Source organism: Aulostomus chinensis, chromosome 11 (genome assembly GCF_037954235.1).
Source record: "Aulostomus chinensis isolate RoL2024-O1b breed Wild chromosome 11, RoL_Achi_v1.0, whole genome shotgun sequence".
Taxonomy (NCBI): Eukaryota; Metazoa; Chordata; class Actinopteri; order Syngnathiformes; family Aulostomidae; genus Aulostomus; species Aulostomus chinensis.
This window is the reverse complement of record NC_141330.1, coordinates 18,289,434-18,304,663: the sequence shown is the minus strand read 5'-3', so window position 1 is coordinate 18,304,663 and position 15,230 is coordinate 18,289,434. Positions and strand designations below refer to the sequence as shown.

At 43.4% G+C, this 15,230-nt stretch overlaps 1 protein-coding gene across 1 annotated transcript in view; it reads right to left on the bottom strand.

The window, feature by feature from the left end:
* Positions 1-3,307: 3,307 nt before the first annotated feature.
* The window catches only part of eif3ea (eukaryotic translation initiation factor 3, subunit E, a), a 33,890-nt gene continuing 21,967 nt past the window's right edge, over positions 3,308-15,230 (bottom strand). The window contains exons 10-13 of the mRNA XM_086217362.1: positions 13,020-13,129; positions 4,951-5,053; positions 4,459-4,596; positions 3,308-3,464 (exon numbers count right to left, since the gene is read on the bottom strand). Of these exons, the coding sequence (XP_086073488.1) occupies positions 3,429-3,464; positions 4,459-4,596; positions 4,951-5,053; positions 13,020-13,129 (387 nt within the window). The 3' untranslated portion in view covers positions 3,308-3,428. The remainder of the gene's footprint in view (positions 3,465-4,458; positions 4,597-4,950; positions 5,054-13,019; positions 13,130-15,230) is intronic.

The following is a 15,230-nucleotide window of genomic DNA, read 5'->3' as shown; positions in this document are numbered from 1 at the left end:
CTTTGGTGACATTCAAACGCTGGCTGCTCGTCAACTTCGCAGCTCATTGCAGAGGAATAATTAGGAAGCAGAGATGAAATGTTACAGCGGCGATGTGGGAGTGAAAGACAGAGGTTGACAAAGAGTCATGGCTGTCCAAAAAAAAAAGGGAAACTAATCCCCACCCACAACCCACCCACCCCAGGAGATCTGTGGTGCTACTTGATCACCTCCAGTAAAGATGAGAACACAAGTTGGGGATGTTCTACCTCCTTCAGCCACTAGGTGTGGCACTTAATCTGTAATGTATTCCTAAGAAATCTTTTTCAAGTAACAGAATCCTGCTCATGTCAGTCACTTTCCATCAATCAGGAGACCAAAAGCAATTAAAAATAAAAGTGAACGATGAAGTGTATTTTTTAGCCCGGATTGTTAAATTGTCAAAGAGATCGCACACGTTACACAATCTCATTTACACGCTCTTTTTAACACGGATCCACTCTTAAAACAACAGGGAAACCAGTGGAGAGATTTCTAGCCTCAGGCAGTAAAACACACACAAGTGCAAGTTTCCATTTCATCACTGGGACAGATTGAAAAAAATACACACAAGGGGAAAAAAAAAACAACCTCTAACAATATATCTTAAAAAAAAAAGAAAAAAGAAAAAAGAAGAATCATGGCTGTTTCCTTGCCAAAACCTATAGTGACCTTTGTCCTGGCTTTGTTTATTTATTTATCCAGACAGCAGTGACAGACATTGTGGTCGGGAGGCCTGTTCACCGCAGGCACTGCTGCTGGTTTGGATTCCACTCTAAAACAACATCTGAGAGTGCACTGTTAAGGTGAATGTGATAATTTAGGCCTCCGGCGCTTTTATTTTCATGATGTGTCATTGAGAAGGGGGCCGGTAAACCAATCACTTGATTCTCTCCATCCCTTCCTTCCCTTTCCTCCTTCCTCCCTCCTACCCCCGTTGCAGTGCACAGAAGTGGAGGTGACGTCAGCATTCGGACGGTCTGGCTCCGAGCCCTCAGTGCCATAAGAGCAATGAGGGGAGAGCTACCGTTCACTTTCTTCATCTGACATCCAGATTAGATGGTCGTCTGCGCCGCTGGTCGTGACGTCTACGTGTGAAAACATGGTTTATCATCGCCACAGAGGGAGTTCTGGTGTGGCCGTCGTTGGAAGGTTTTTCGTCCTCGCAGGCCGGAGGGTGAGAAACTGCCTTGCGGTACTTTTGTGATTTCTTCAATCAAAGCAATGAATAAACAGAACAATGTCACCTCCAAGTCCTCGCAGTTGACGCTGCCGTACTTCATCAGAGGAAATTGGCTGAATTCACAGATGAGGGCTGAGTATCAGTACCAAGCTCACGACACGCATCACAGTATACTGCAATATGTTAAGACACCATACATACTGCGATACTCTGTAGAGTTTGAAGAAAATTTCAAGATAGAGCTGAAAACAACTTGCTGTGAACACTCTGGGTAGTTTGATGGATTTATCAGTCCAATATATTTGAACAGCTGTATGCCATCAACACGCTAAGATCTGAAATGTAGCCGCACACAGGTCACGGTTTTATCACTATATATAGTATTGATACTGTATATCAATACTCGGGAGCTGGACTATACAGTATCATGAAAAAAATATCACAATGTATTGATGCTGTATTGTGTTTGATTGACAGGTCGCACTGCCGGCGAGGATTTCAATCTGACCTCGACATCTCCATTGCTTTTTTTATGAGGTCCTCATTTTATGGGCCTCATTCATGAAAGCACAAGCTTGATTTTACTCTGTTGGACATGAACTTAGTCACTCAGACAGGAAGCTACAGGTTCCTCCTGACATCTGCCCGTAACTTTTAAGTCTTTGGAAGTGACTGACAGTTATAAGAGGACCGCAAGAGAGTTCAGGAACAAGGGGCTGCTAATAACCATCAGACTTTGCTCCCCGTCTGGAGGGCTAACTTGAAGAACTTTGATCGTAGAGCTAATGGTAGCGTCTTACAGCAACACTCCATCTAGTTATCTGCATCTTCTCGGATGAATCAGCCTGAAGGTCAAGACTGTGACGTAAAAGTTCACATTTTGTCTCAGTGCTTTCTTTCACCTCAGTTCATGAAATTTTTTTTTTTTTTTCTCCTGAGAAGGATTTAGCAATATTTGAACCAAAAGCTGATCCCAGCTGCAGGGTTGGTTTCTGATGATGTAAGAGAGCTGTCAATCAAATCTCAAACCACACACACGTTCTTCTGGTCTTACTTCAGGAATGACTGTTGCATATGTCATCTTGAATATTTCAAATCAACTTCATCTGGGAAGTCTGTTTAAGTCAACACCTACTGTAGCTTGGATTTATTTATTTTTTAATCAAGAAAAAGTTTTATTCCCATAATTGAGCTTCACTATTTTGATGGGTTGCTTTTAAAACCTTGAAACTCTGAAGGTTGGCAGCCAGACTGACTTATTATAGGTAATATTACAAAAAGTGGAAATATAAACAAGAGCGCGGCTTCTGCGTCACGCTCTGGGGCTCCTGACTTAGGTGCGTAAATTCACGTGTGTAAAAGATTACTGAGCGACATGAAGCGGCGCGATCCTTCGCCGCGGTCTGGGATTCCTCTCGTAGCTTCAGGACGATCCAGTTCCTCTCACAGATCTGAAGAGAAAATAAATGTCGCTGTTCACATCCAGGAGACCGTGTGTTCTCCGAGCAGGCTCGGGACAGCAGGTGTATTTTTACGTAAAATTCCAGTTTAGCAGTTAAAACTGCACGGAAGGAAAATTAAAGGCCTATGAAGGAAGGCTGGCTGTCGGTGAGCGATTGCGATAAAGACAGAAGGGGGGGGGGGGCAGAGGACTGAGTTATGAGAAGGTCGAAAGCAGGGAAAGAGGGGGTGGGGTGGGACATTAAAAAGATTGTGTCCGTCTGGCTAATGGTTCTTTATGGCTCCCTCATGTCCTCAGATGGGCAGGATGACTGGCAGAAGAGTGTGACCACGGCTAACTGTACATCACCTCTGTTTGCCCCCTTCAGCGAACGTCCCACTCAGCGAGACCGCCTGCCACGGTGAAGCGCACCACTTAAACACCATAAAACCAACAGACTAAACAGCCATTCATCATTACAGTGCACACATGAGCTGCATCACACACAGACACACACACTCACACGCGTCTTAACTGTCCCACTCGGTGACTCAATGCTCACATTAAAACTTCATCAAGTATTACAGATTCAAGAAAGTCCGACCACTCAAACCTCAACCGCAGTTTGTAATGTCCAGAAATAAGGCGATCATGGGTGAAAATGGTTTTGTTGGTCACTTTTTATTGAACTGGTGATGACTTGAACCGAGTGCAAAACAGGACTAAGAAGTGTGGAAAAAGAGATGGAACACAACGAGTGGGATGCGTTCATCTTCTTTTGTGTCGCTAAAATCCCATTTCCTGACCTGCCCAGCTTGGTGTCTGGAAGAAAAGAGGAAGAAAAAGAAGTTACTTTTAAAGAAAAAAAACGAAACATTTTTGTTGTTGATTGTGGGTAATGTGGAAAAAAAAAAGGAGCGTAAATGTGCAAGCAGTTAAGTGTTGGCGTTTGCCTCGTGAGTGGTGTGTGTGATGTGTGTGTTCTGTTGGTGAGCGTTGGGTGGCTGGGAGAGCTGACAGGGACCCTAAGCAGCAGGCCCAGATGGTGGGCTGTAAATGTTCTCTATATGTAAGTGATTTGTTGCCTTGAGGACGGCAGGATGTAATGGTGCTCTGCGAGTTGTTTGCAGCCTCCTTTGTCTAATTGCTAAAAGTTCTTAATGAGGAGTTCTTTACTTTAAAAAAAACAACAACAAAAAAGCAGGACAAGGTTATGGCCTGCTGCAGATATTCAAACCACAGAAGAAAGACGGTCGAGACTGAAGACGGGTGACCTGTCAGGCGAGGAGGTCTGTCGGTCAGGGGAGCTGTGTGAGTATGTGTGTGATCGTTCAAAGTATGAACGGTCTCTATTTGCCAAAAAGCACAAGGTCAACATCAAAAACACACTTAAACTGGACCCTCAGCCAGACAGCTGCAGCAGGCCCTAAGTGCAGGGAACTTTAGGCTTTGAGTAATGTTCACCAAAAGCCAGTGTGAGGGTCCGACCTTATTTACGTTGCTGCGCTGAGTCATTGTGCAGTCAGGCCTCGTTTTATGGTTGTTTGGAATCTACCTTGTCATTAGGCCTTTGAAGAGCAACGGAGGGATGAAAGCGTTAGCTCTGTTAAACTTGCTCTTACTAGCTTATTTCGTGTAAAGAGAGCTTTTGTTGATGGTTCATCAACATTCTTTCGTCTTGTTCTTCTGAGCTGATCATTTAAGACGCTTTGAACTGAGTACATGTTGACCCAGCAGCACTCAGTGATCGGTGACGGGATGGATGTTTCCCTCAGCAACACGCTACCACGACAGGGTTTGTGTGTGCGTTACTCACGTCGTCATTCTTTTTGCTTTGGGCCTGCTTTTTCTCAATGTTCATGGCCAGCAGCTGGCTGCGGAATGACAGGCTCTTGGTCTTCTCGATCACCTGCTGGTAAGGTGAGACGGCATTGTTCCCCATCACCACGTGGCCCTGGAATACACACAAAAATGGACAAACGGATTCACGAGAAGCCAACGCTCTCGCACCAACCAGCGGCTGCACAGGGCCCTTTCACATCGAGATAATTCTAGGTCATTGCCGAAGGACTGAGCTATGATTTGTTGATTACAGAGAACTGCTGTGATGTACACAGCAAAACATGCAGGTTCAACATGGAGGGGTGAGTTCCACTAGTGTGATGTTCACTGACTAAATCAGGAGACAAATAATGACTCACTTCTGTGACACCGGAGGAGCGTGTGTGGGAGCTACCACCACTAGCCTCAATATGCAAAGGGCTGTTTACAAAGCTTTGATTAATCAGTGGAGTACTGAACGTCTCACCAGTTTGGAGTCTATCTTGGCATCCAGCCTGGCATTGCGGATAAGGTTGACAATCCATCTCTCAGCCTCTTCGGGTGTCATGTTCAGTTTGTCTGCCAGCATGCTGTTGAGAAAGACAGACAGACACGGGCTCACAGTCTCCAGCATGAAAACACAATCATCCGCATGGTAGCCACGATGCCTATAGCGTTATTAGCAGCGGACTAAAATTACTGTGCTACTTTAGTTTGGCCACTAGAAAAGTGTCCACAGCACAGCTAAATCATACTGCTACAGATCCAGAGAGATGAACAAGAAAACCAAGCATAAAGCGTCACAGTTGTACGCCTGTCAGCGACCTTCACCCTTGACCTCCACCAGATTTTACGGGATCATCCTTGAGCCCCAGTGGATGTTTTACTACTTTTAAAGGATTTTCTTCAAGGTGTTCCAGCAATATTGTGTTCATATGAGGTGACCTTGACCAGCAAAATCTTCTCAGGTCATCTTCGAGTTCCAGTGGACATTGGGGCCACATTTAGTTGCTTGCGCTCTGGTGTCCCAGAGACAGCAGCATCACGTGAATGAGATGGACAGACAACTTGAAAATATGTCTCCGGTCTACAGCTGCGACCCGTGGAAGCATTAAAAGGCATCAAATGACCTTCCAGATCCACATTTGCTTTGTTCCAGTGGGTCGTCTACACGGAGGATCTCAAAGCTGCTCTCCTCTAAATCACTCCATCTCCATCCTGAAACGCAATGACGTCATTCTTGTGTGTGAAAGAGGAATACATAAATACGTACTGCACCAAATATGTCTTAGTTAACAATTCCCTACTTAATGATGGATGTGGCACATTAGATCCCTCCTCACCACTTCCATTTGACAGTGTTGATAAATGGCCAACATAACACGCTTCAGGCAAGAAGGTGTATTACATGAAACACACTGGAAAACACTTCTAATGGTTCCTCCACTAATGTGAGCTTGATTTACAGAACGTACCAACAACTCAGTTTGAAGGGCTTTGTTGTGAGCCTCTGTGGTTTTATGTATTTTTGTACCTCTGTCAAGGACACGCTCTCTCCCCACCTGACTGCGTGAGCCCGACACAGAAGTGCACCCAGTGACGGTCCGTCACAATTAAAGCCAGGTTGGAGCCCGGGCTGCTCTTTGATACAGCTGGACATGGATGTGTCACGGGTGGGGGGGGGATTGAGGGTGGCTGGCATTCTTTGATCCAAAGCTTTCCCCAGTGCAGCTGGCTTCCCTTGTGGCTTTCAAAATAACTAGACCACCCCCCCCCCCCCCCCACACACACACACACACACACATTTCCTGCCCCCTTCCTCCTGCCTGACCCCCACCACCCTCCACGCCTACCACATTTCATATAAGGGCCCCAATAAATATCCCCAACCCCTCAGTGCACTGCCCACAATTACTACAGCATCCTCATCTCGAAACCAAGACCCCAACCCCTCCTACTCCTGAAAATCCGCGCGAACAAAAACACGGCAGGTACCGATTTGTCACTGTGTAGAGTCTATGTGAGTCTGTGCAAAATAAAAGTCCCATAAAAAAATTATTTACCCACTAATGATCACTTCCTGGTCCATTAATTACACTGGGTTACACTCAAATGAAGCAGACCAGTGATGGCACGAGCCCCACGGTTCATGCCACGGTTCTCCAAACACTGACACCTACACCATTACTGACATCAACTGTCACAAATATGGTTTGGTCTCAGGCAAGTATATCTGAACACTTCCTCGTGAAACTCTGCAGGCCAGATGAAGGTTTAAGGATACGGAGAGAGGGATCAACCTGTCACTCACACTGACACACTGGAAAACTCACGCTGCTGGACAGATGATTACACTTCAGGCCATCACCACCAGTGGATGCAGGACAAATGTTGCATGACAACTAAATAGCTCCTATGGATCATGATTGGGCACCTAACAAGAATGGAAAAAGTGTTGGCTGTCTAATGACTCAAGTTTAGGTTGTGATGGAGAACACATGTTCGGCTATCTCAGAGTGACACTATGAGCACCCACTGCTCCACAGTCAGGCCACATCTAGGTGACAGGCTAAATGTTGCAGCTCATACTAACACCCTAATACATGAATATGATTTATTCTGACACCCCAGTGTGTAATACAGTCAAACAACACAGAATTCAGCTGCAAACGGACAATCTGACACCTTCTAGAAGTGTGGCTGTTACAGAGCATTACAAGAGAATGGGTGCAACTTACATACCTCCTTTATGGACCATATGCCTTTACGCTGGCTGTGCAATTACAAGATTGCTGAACTGTAGACTTTATTCATCATGTCATATATCTGAGATCCCCCGGACTTTTGTGGAGAGAAACAGCTAGGATGTCAAACTTGAGTTTGTTTGCTTGTTTTTAAACGTACTGCTATGCCCCCTATTGGGCAAATTGGACATTTTTTGTTGCACATTGTTACAAAAGGCACCCTGAGAAACGTATGTTGACTTTGTTGCAACTAGGTCAGCCTTTCAGACAAAATCCCTCACTTTATTTGGTTTCAGTTGGCAGTGACAGATGAATGGCAGCAGTTTACAGTCTGTTTGAAGATCACATGCACCAATTAGGCAAATTTTGAGGCCCCCCCCCCCCCAACTTTTCATGAAACTTATTTAGCAAATACTGCTGTCATTTAGTGTGCTTTGCGCGGTTTGATCCGAAGAATCTAATGGTACCTTGTTTTTGTAAATCATGTACAAACTTGAAAGGTGGTGCACATCTTGCTTGAGTGCTAAAGGGTGTAGTCAGGGAACTGGCTGAAAAAGATTCGGGGACTGATCCAAATCAGTTTAACAAATTTCACAACTTCTTTTGTTGCTGGACAGTGGAAGGGGCTGCCATCAATTGTGTGTCCGCAAGTGACTTCAAGGGAATTTAAGTGAATTTGGACATTTTGCGAAAAAGTGAAATGTGAAATTAGTGTGTTTAAATCAATTGGTTTGAAGCAAAAATGGGCTACACTTGATGAAGATGGTGGTATAGGTAACACTGGAGAAGTAGATGTAGAAAAACAGGAGAGAGGTCTTGAGGAATCACCTTCAGTTGACAAGTTGCAACTGTTCTTCAGTACCCGTACCATCTACCACGTTGCATTCTGCCCCCAAATTAAGATGTAAGTTTGAGAACATCCAAGAAGACCAAGAAAAGAGCTGTCCAGCTCCAATTGTGCCCGTTGTCCCATTTGCAAAGAAGGCAAAAACCAAAATGAGAAAACATTTTAAAAAAAAGCTTTGCTAAAGAAAAAAAAAAAAGTTTTACTTGTTTGCCTTCAAAATAACCATCAAAATATATTGATGGAAACAGTGACTTTAGACATTGTGCCAGAAGAGGAACAGTGAGTGCCGATACACAGATTTGCTGCTTGGCACCTAAAACTACATTCAACAAATCATTTATCTTATACAAAGAAATAATTCTTCCTTCATTTTGGCGTATTTAGTGCAAGGTCAGATTCTACTACGGTTGTGCGTCTCTGTTTCAATTGCTTCACAACAGTGTGACAGAAGACAAAGTAGACACCTGTAAAAGCACCAGCACATTAATGACACTCAGACACACCTCTCACCTATGGTCTAACTATCAGGCAATCTCGAGGAAATTTGTATGAGATTTGTTATTGGCTCAGATTTAACCCATGTGATTAAGTGATTGCTCTGCAGCAGCACCGGGTGTTTTGTTTGGCCATTCAGTAAAGTGGGGGCACATGTCAGTCAAGTCTAGGTCAAATATGATGATCAAAACAAACACGATCTGGTTTCCTCGCCGGGGAGTTAAGCTAACCCCTAACCCCTCTAAACGTGATCTCGGCAGCAAAACATAAGAACACACAACGCTCAGAAGAGCCCAAGGCCTCGGCCTGTACCAACCAAACTTCTCTAATCTAATTTAGAAGAGAAGGTCTGGCAATGTTTTACTCTCAGGAAGGACATTTGTATATCACAGCTTGCTTGGTTGAGAGGTCTACAGCAAATACCCCTACTCAGACCTCAGAGGAAAGTAGGGAAAGAAGGGAATTTAAAAGGAAAAAAAAAGGAGGGAGACATGAGCAGGAGCAGGGAATCGGTCGGACTTAAACAACCCACACTATTGACATCCTCTGGCCCTAAAGCCACGAAAGGCAGCCTCTATGACTGGTTTTATTTTACACAACCACGATCCTGTTCCTTAGGGGAGACGGGATCACTTTCATTTCGACCCTTTACTCACTCTGGCTCCTGAGCTTTCGACTTCAGGCTAGGGGACTCCTGTGGGTCTTAATACCAACCTCACACTTAGAGAAAGGGGTCAGGATTGGGGTCTAACTCTGTTAGGGGAAGAGAGGAGGATGGGGGATCCTTCTCAAAAGAAGCCCCCTTCTTAACATGCCTGGCCTAAAATGACTGCATTGTTAAACACTAACATATGATAGTGTTTGGGAGACTCCAAGCCATTTGGAGCAACCTCACTTTGGGCTTGGGGTAAAATTGATTTTTCGGGGAAACAGAAATGATTGTGTGGTCTTTTTAATGACTCAATTGTGAGGTGGAAAGATCTTCAGTGTTGCATCCAAATACACAAGACACTCCTTCCAACTACCAGTGAGCTGTTGTGTACAAATAATAACTTGTCATGAGGAGGGAATAAAAATGCCCAAATAATCACGTCTCAAACATTTACCTCAAATGTCGGAGGACAAGTGTGCACTCAAGGTCAAAGTAGGGTCTTGCCACTGACGCACTTGTGGATGGACTAAGGGAATAAATGTTGTAAATCAAACAAGGAAACAAAGCTAAATTGGAAACACACATGAGGGATACTGAAAAGTCTAGACAAAAGGATGTGTGTGTATGCAATTACAGGCACAGGCTGAATCATATTTTCACTGCCTACAGTACTTTTTACATAAGCCTTTATTGCATGAAACAACACAATTACACCAACTTTTGGCCTAATTTTGTATCCTGAGCTGTGGGCAAAAGGCAGGCTGAAGATCTGTGAAACCATCATGGCCAAAAGCTGTAAAAATGTCCTCATTAAAAACAGCCAACAGATTCATCTGAGTCCACGCTTGGGTGCAGATGGCTTCTGGGTAGAGGACTAATGACTTGGAATTTGGGTGTCTATCAAAAATAGGCCTTTTCTGTCCATCGTCATCATACCACCAAAAATAAACACGGAAATCCCGCGTCGGATATGCGTTCCTGTTGTTCAAACCTCAACAAACAAGAGAGCCGAGGACACAGGAAAAAAAGTCGAAAAATTACAATTTGACTTCCTCTTTCAGCGTTACCACTAACCTTTGTGGTCCCTAACAAGTAAATGGATCCAATTACAGTAAGTCCGCCAAAAAGATCCAGGACTCCTAATCAATTCCAGACAATCTGCAACTGGAGATTTCGACAGGCCCTGATCATGTTCCATAGTTCAACCTTGACTACAGTCCTCCACGGCGCTACAGAACACTGCATGCAACCATTTGAGAGTCCAAAGAAGTAATTCATTCCCTCTTTCCACTGAGCATCATGTGTTTGTGGAAATACAGAGCTCCCATCCAGCATGTGCAATATAAGGTATAACAGCAGACCTGCGTTGAAAGGGGCTGTGCTGAAGTTGTGACTGGTTGTGCTACATGTGAATGAAAAGCACTTCAAGTGCTTGAAGATGGTTTCAGCAGTGAAGGCAGTGATCTGGGTGATTATTACCAGACAAACAGGAGAAAAATATCCTTCGCTAACAAGGGAAATAGTCACAGATCACAGATCTCTCAGCTCTCACAACAGCGGAGTGGACGATATAACATTAGGATGGACATGAAGGTCACAAGCTGGAGTATAAGCATAGTAGGAGACCACCACCAGTGGTCACTCAATAAGCCAACAGTATGTGGAAAGTACTAATTCAGAAGATGTGAAAAGAAAATAGAAAACAAAAAGCTTCTCTTCTTACAGATCTAAAAAAAAGATGAGAAAATGGGTTCTACATTAAAAAAAATAACAACATTAATAAGCACTGCAAGCGCACTTGACCATGACCGAGTCACATCTATGGTGAATTCATGAAGGCACAAACAAAAGAAACGTGCAAGTAGCACAATGACTGTAGACAGTGAGGAAACTGTTGATTAAAAAACAAACAGGTCAGCTCAACAGTTGCACATGGTTGTTTATTTTTCAAAGTTTGACTGATAATTTAGGTGGTTAAATTCAAATGGAGAGGACTGATAATTAAAGTGGTTTCATTCATAGTAATGTGGTTAAATTAAACCTTTTTCTCCTGGAAAGTTGAACGCTTTGCTTGTGTCATCCTAAAATGAATGGGAAGAGGCAGCCAAATCTTATGATGTCTCTTAATTGCAGACAATTACTTGGATTTTTTTTCCCTCTCACTGTAATTAACACTGACTCAATTTCTTGGTTGAGGCTAGACAGTCAAGGTCAATAGACTACTCAATTCTGAACCAGGAGTCAGCAGAGAACTGCAGCAGCCCCTGACCTCCATCCACATGAAGAAAATGAGCTGCAATGTTCCTTTCTGCTGGAGCAGCTGGTAACATCTAAAGCCATTCAAACCCTGACCTCTTCCTGGAAGAAAACTGTCCATCAATTGGCCTCCAACAGGTGGTCTTAAAAGTTTAGTGAAGAGCACAACCTGTGGAGACCTGGAAGCAGTTAAACATCCCAATACCTAATCCTGGAGATGTGTGGGGTCAGCGTGGCTGCGTGTGGAGGGGCAATAAACACTTATCAGTGGGTAAAGGTCCCCAAATAACAAAGCCATACTCAAACATGGTGCGTTGTGAATGTCCAGTGATAATAAATGCCACTTCCTGTTCGTCTTTCAGGATGAATGTCTGAATTTACCTGTGCAAGATTAGCGAGATTTAGGAGCAACAAGGTGGTTTGGAGTGGATTGAGTTGTTTTATATGAATGCTGTCCGTTCATTATAATGCATGCTTTATTTAATTATGAATACTGTATTGTCTAATGTTAAATAGGCATTTAATTTTAATGGGAAGTCCCAATCCAATGAAGATTGGAAATTAGCGGCTCTCAGCACATTTTGAACTGTTTGCAATGGGGGGGGGGGGGGGGGGCTAATTTTTTTTTCCTTTTAAATGTACAAAACAAATATGGTAACGCTTGCATTTTAGATTCATCTGGAGACACAAAGACTGCCCGAGGGTAAACAAGGAATCGGTTTGAGTTACAGAACATCAAGATTCACTATCGTGCATGCGCCATAAACAGAAATAATACCATAAACCTTACACAGTTCATGGCACGTAGGGGAACAGCAGTTGCTCGTAATGCAGGGCTAATATGAAGCTGACACATGGGGGGCAGTGAAAACATCAGCAGTTTGGAAATATTTTAGATGGGAAAAACAGTGCAATAGCCACTTGTAGCAAGTGCAGATTAGCAGAAAGTAGAACTTCGAGGCCATCAGAAAAAAAACAAAGCACACAGCCATTAACTTGAGTTAACAGAGAACCCCCTGGTCAAGACACTTAGCCAGCTGACTCAAAATGAGACTTGAGAAAATGAAGAAAAATAAATAAATTTATAAAAATAGAGAGAAATTGCCAGAAGACAGGGAAAAGGCCAGAAAGATCAAAGCCAAGACAGCTGAATTGATCGGGTTGGAAGACATTGTCTGTTTAAGCAACCATGAGATTGCGCCATCTTATGGGGCATTTTGAGACATGGTACAAAGTGCTCTCTCACCACTACTTTACCAGCACAGCTCTACCGGCCTTTTACAATAAGCTTTGTAGCCACCTAAGTACGTCCTCTCATCAGATGTGCCTGCTATTGGGTTTACCATAGACATCTGGAGTTTTGAGCTTAACCACTGATAAGTTATCTAAATGATAATTTTTAAAAAAGGAACAACTTATAATCAGGCTTTTTCCCTTTTAATACATTGCAGAAATATTAGATTGGGACTTGGTACGGCAGATACTCATAATCAAATGACTATACAACTATACTACTACACAAATAATGTTTTATGTACTTATTTACCATTAAAAAGACTAACCTGATGCTAATGCACTGGTGAATTCTGCAGAAGGTCTCAAAAATGAAGAGGCGGGCATTCTCAATGAAGTCCTCAAGGCAAGCCACCAGGAAGAAGTCGTTCACGAGAACCTGAAAAACACAAAGCAGGTGAAATAACACGCATGTTTAATCTACACAAAGACTTTTCTGTCAGATTTGATTTGCTGAACATTTCTATTACGACAATAACACAAGATTCCCATTAAAACAGATTAATTCAAATTGCTCCAATAGCACAAGATTCAAATGAATTAAATATGCACAAGACGGAGCTTTACTTAGATTCCTTAGGACATCAAACCTGGGTATGGAAAATAATATTGGATGTAATTATTCGTTAACAAAAGTGTTGATTTGCCAAAGCTACTCCAGATTTAAGTTTTGTCTTTATCTATGGAACACGTTCAGCATGTCCACAGTATCTTCAAGGTGTTCAAGTGCACAAAGCCAAACAGCAGCAATCAGGATAAGGGTGGCAGCGGCACTACATGACCCACCACCAACATAGAGGTAGAGAGCTGCATATTTCACTGGAAAAAACTATAATCCTGCACAACCATGAATAATGTAAATAGAGACACATTTGCTGCAGCTGAAGTGGGAAGGAGAGCTGGCAACAAACAGCTGACTGTGTAAATAAAATTAACAGAATTTTCAATATCCCCGTTCCTCGTGATGGTGCGAGTAGATCTGCTGATAGTCCCGTTTGCACAGCCACTACATAAATGGGCGGTACGGATAATGGGTGCAAACAAATGAATGTGCTAGTTGAAGAACCTCAATGGAGGCTCACAATCTGAAGGACTGTGAAAGTCCACCTGTGATCCATCTCAATGGCCATGCATGCTGCCACGAACTAGCAAATGTCAGTAGGTGCCTCCACGGAAAAACTGGTAACCCTTCATAGAGGCAAGTGTCCGGAGAGACGGAGGATTTTGACCTCATATCTTACCTGCTACCCTGCTCTGAAGCAGGTTAGCTGACAGACGCTGACCCTCTACTCCTGATTCTTAGTACATCCCCTGGATCTGAAGCTTCAATGCCAACTCTACAGCGCACAGTTGAAAAATTTTCACCAAATTTGCCATTTGGATGAAGCCCCACCAGCATCACGGACAGAAGGTCCTTTCAGCCATCCATATACGGTATCAGCCAGGTCTCAATGCTGTAAAGAAAATATATTCTAGCCTGGACTCTTTGACACCACAGCAGATGGCTGGCTCATCTACTTCTTCAACTATCGTAAATGTTCATGACCCAGCTATGGCCCCAGAGGTACCGCAGTGTGAAATACTCAGATTTCTCACTGCTTGCTGCATTCCAGCTCTCCAGTAAGTGCTATTTCACATCACAGACCACCATCTTCAAAAGTCCGAGCTCTAAGAATTACCAGCTCCTTGTTTGCTTAGGTTTGGAAAGCTGCTATTTGCCCAGAGTTCTGCTTGAATAAATCCCAACTACAAGACGCTATCAGGCACCGCACAGTTCAGCTATGACACCACTTATCTAAGGCTGATAAACTTTGAACAGCTAAGTGCTTTAATTACTGTCATCTGGGATTCAGAACGCAAAGCTCAAACAAATTCAGAACAGAGCTTGAACAGTCCTTTTATGCGTAATCGGAAGGCCCCAATATAGGTAGGGCTATACTTTTCATTCTTTGACAAGCAAGCATCTAACATCTGACAGTGATTCCAGCTTTGGTGGGAAAGAAACAACAAAACTTGCCCAGCCTGAACAGGACAATCTAAATGAGAGTTAAACGCTCCCACTGAAAGGCGAAAACGAATGCGAATGGTACAGTGCACTGAAGACAGGGGAAATGAAAACAATACTCACATCTTGCCATTAAAACAATCCGTATATAGATGTGTGCCACTCTTCTCATGGGCTCAAAATTGATGTATTACTAATGCTCATCAAGATGAGAGCCCACCTCAGTGGGCTATCCCTTTACAACAATCACGCCACGGTCTGTGAAACACCCCTCCACTTCCAACATAATGCACTTTTGAAAAGTTTGCATGTGAATTTCAGCATGAAAAAAAATGTTATTACTGACTTCAAACAGGACCATTTTGGGGAAAATGTTTGCAGACCATCACAGGTAATGCATTAAACAGGCTGTTAAACATTTTTGGAACCACCCACCTTGCTAGACCTGCTTGTGAACTGAAATAGGTCAACAGAG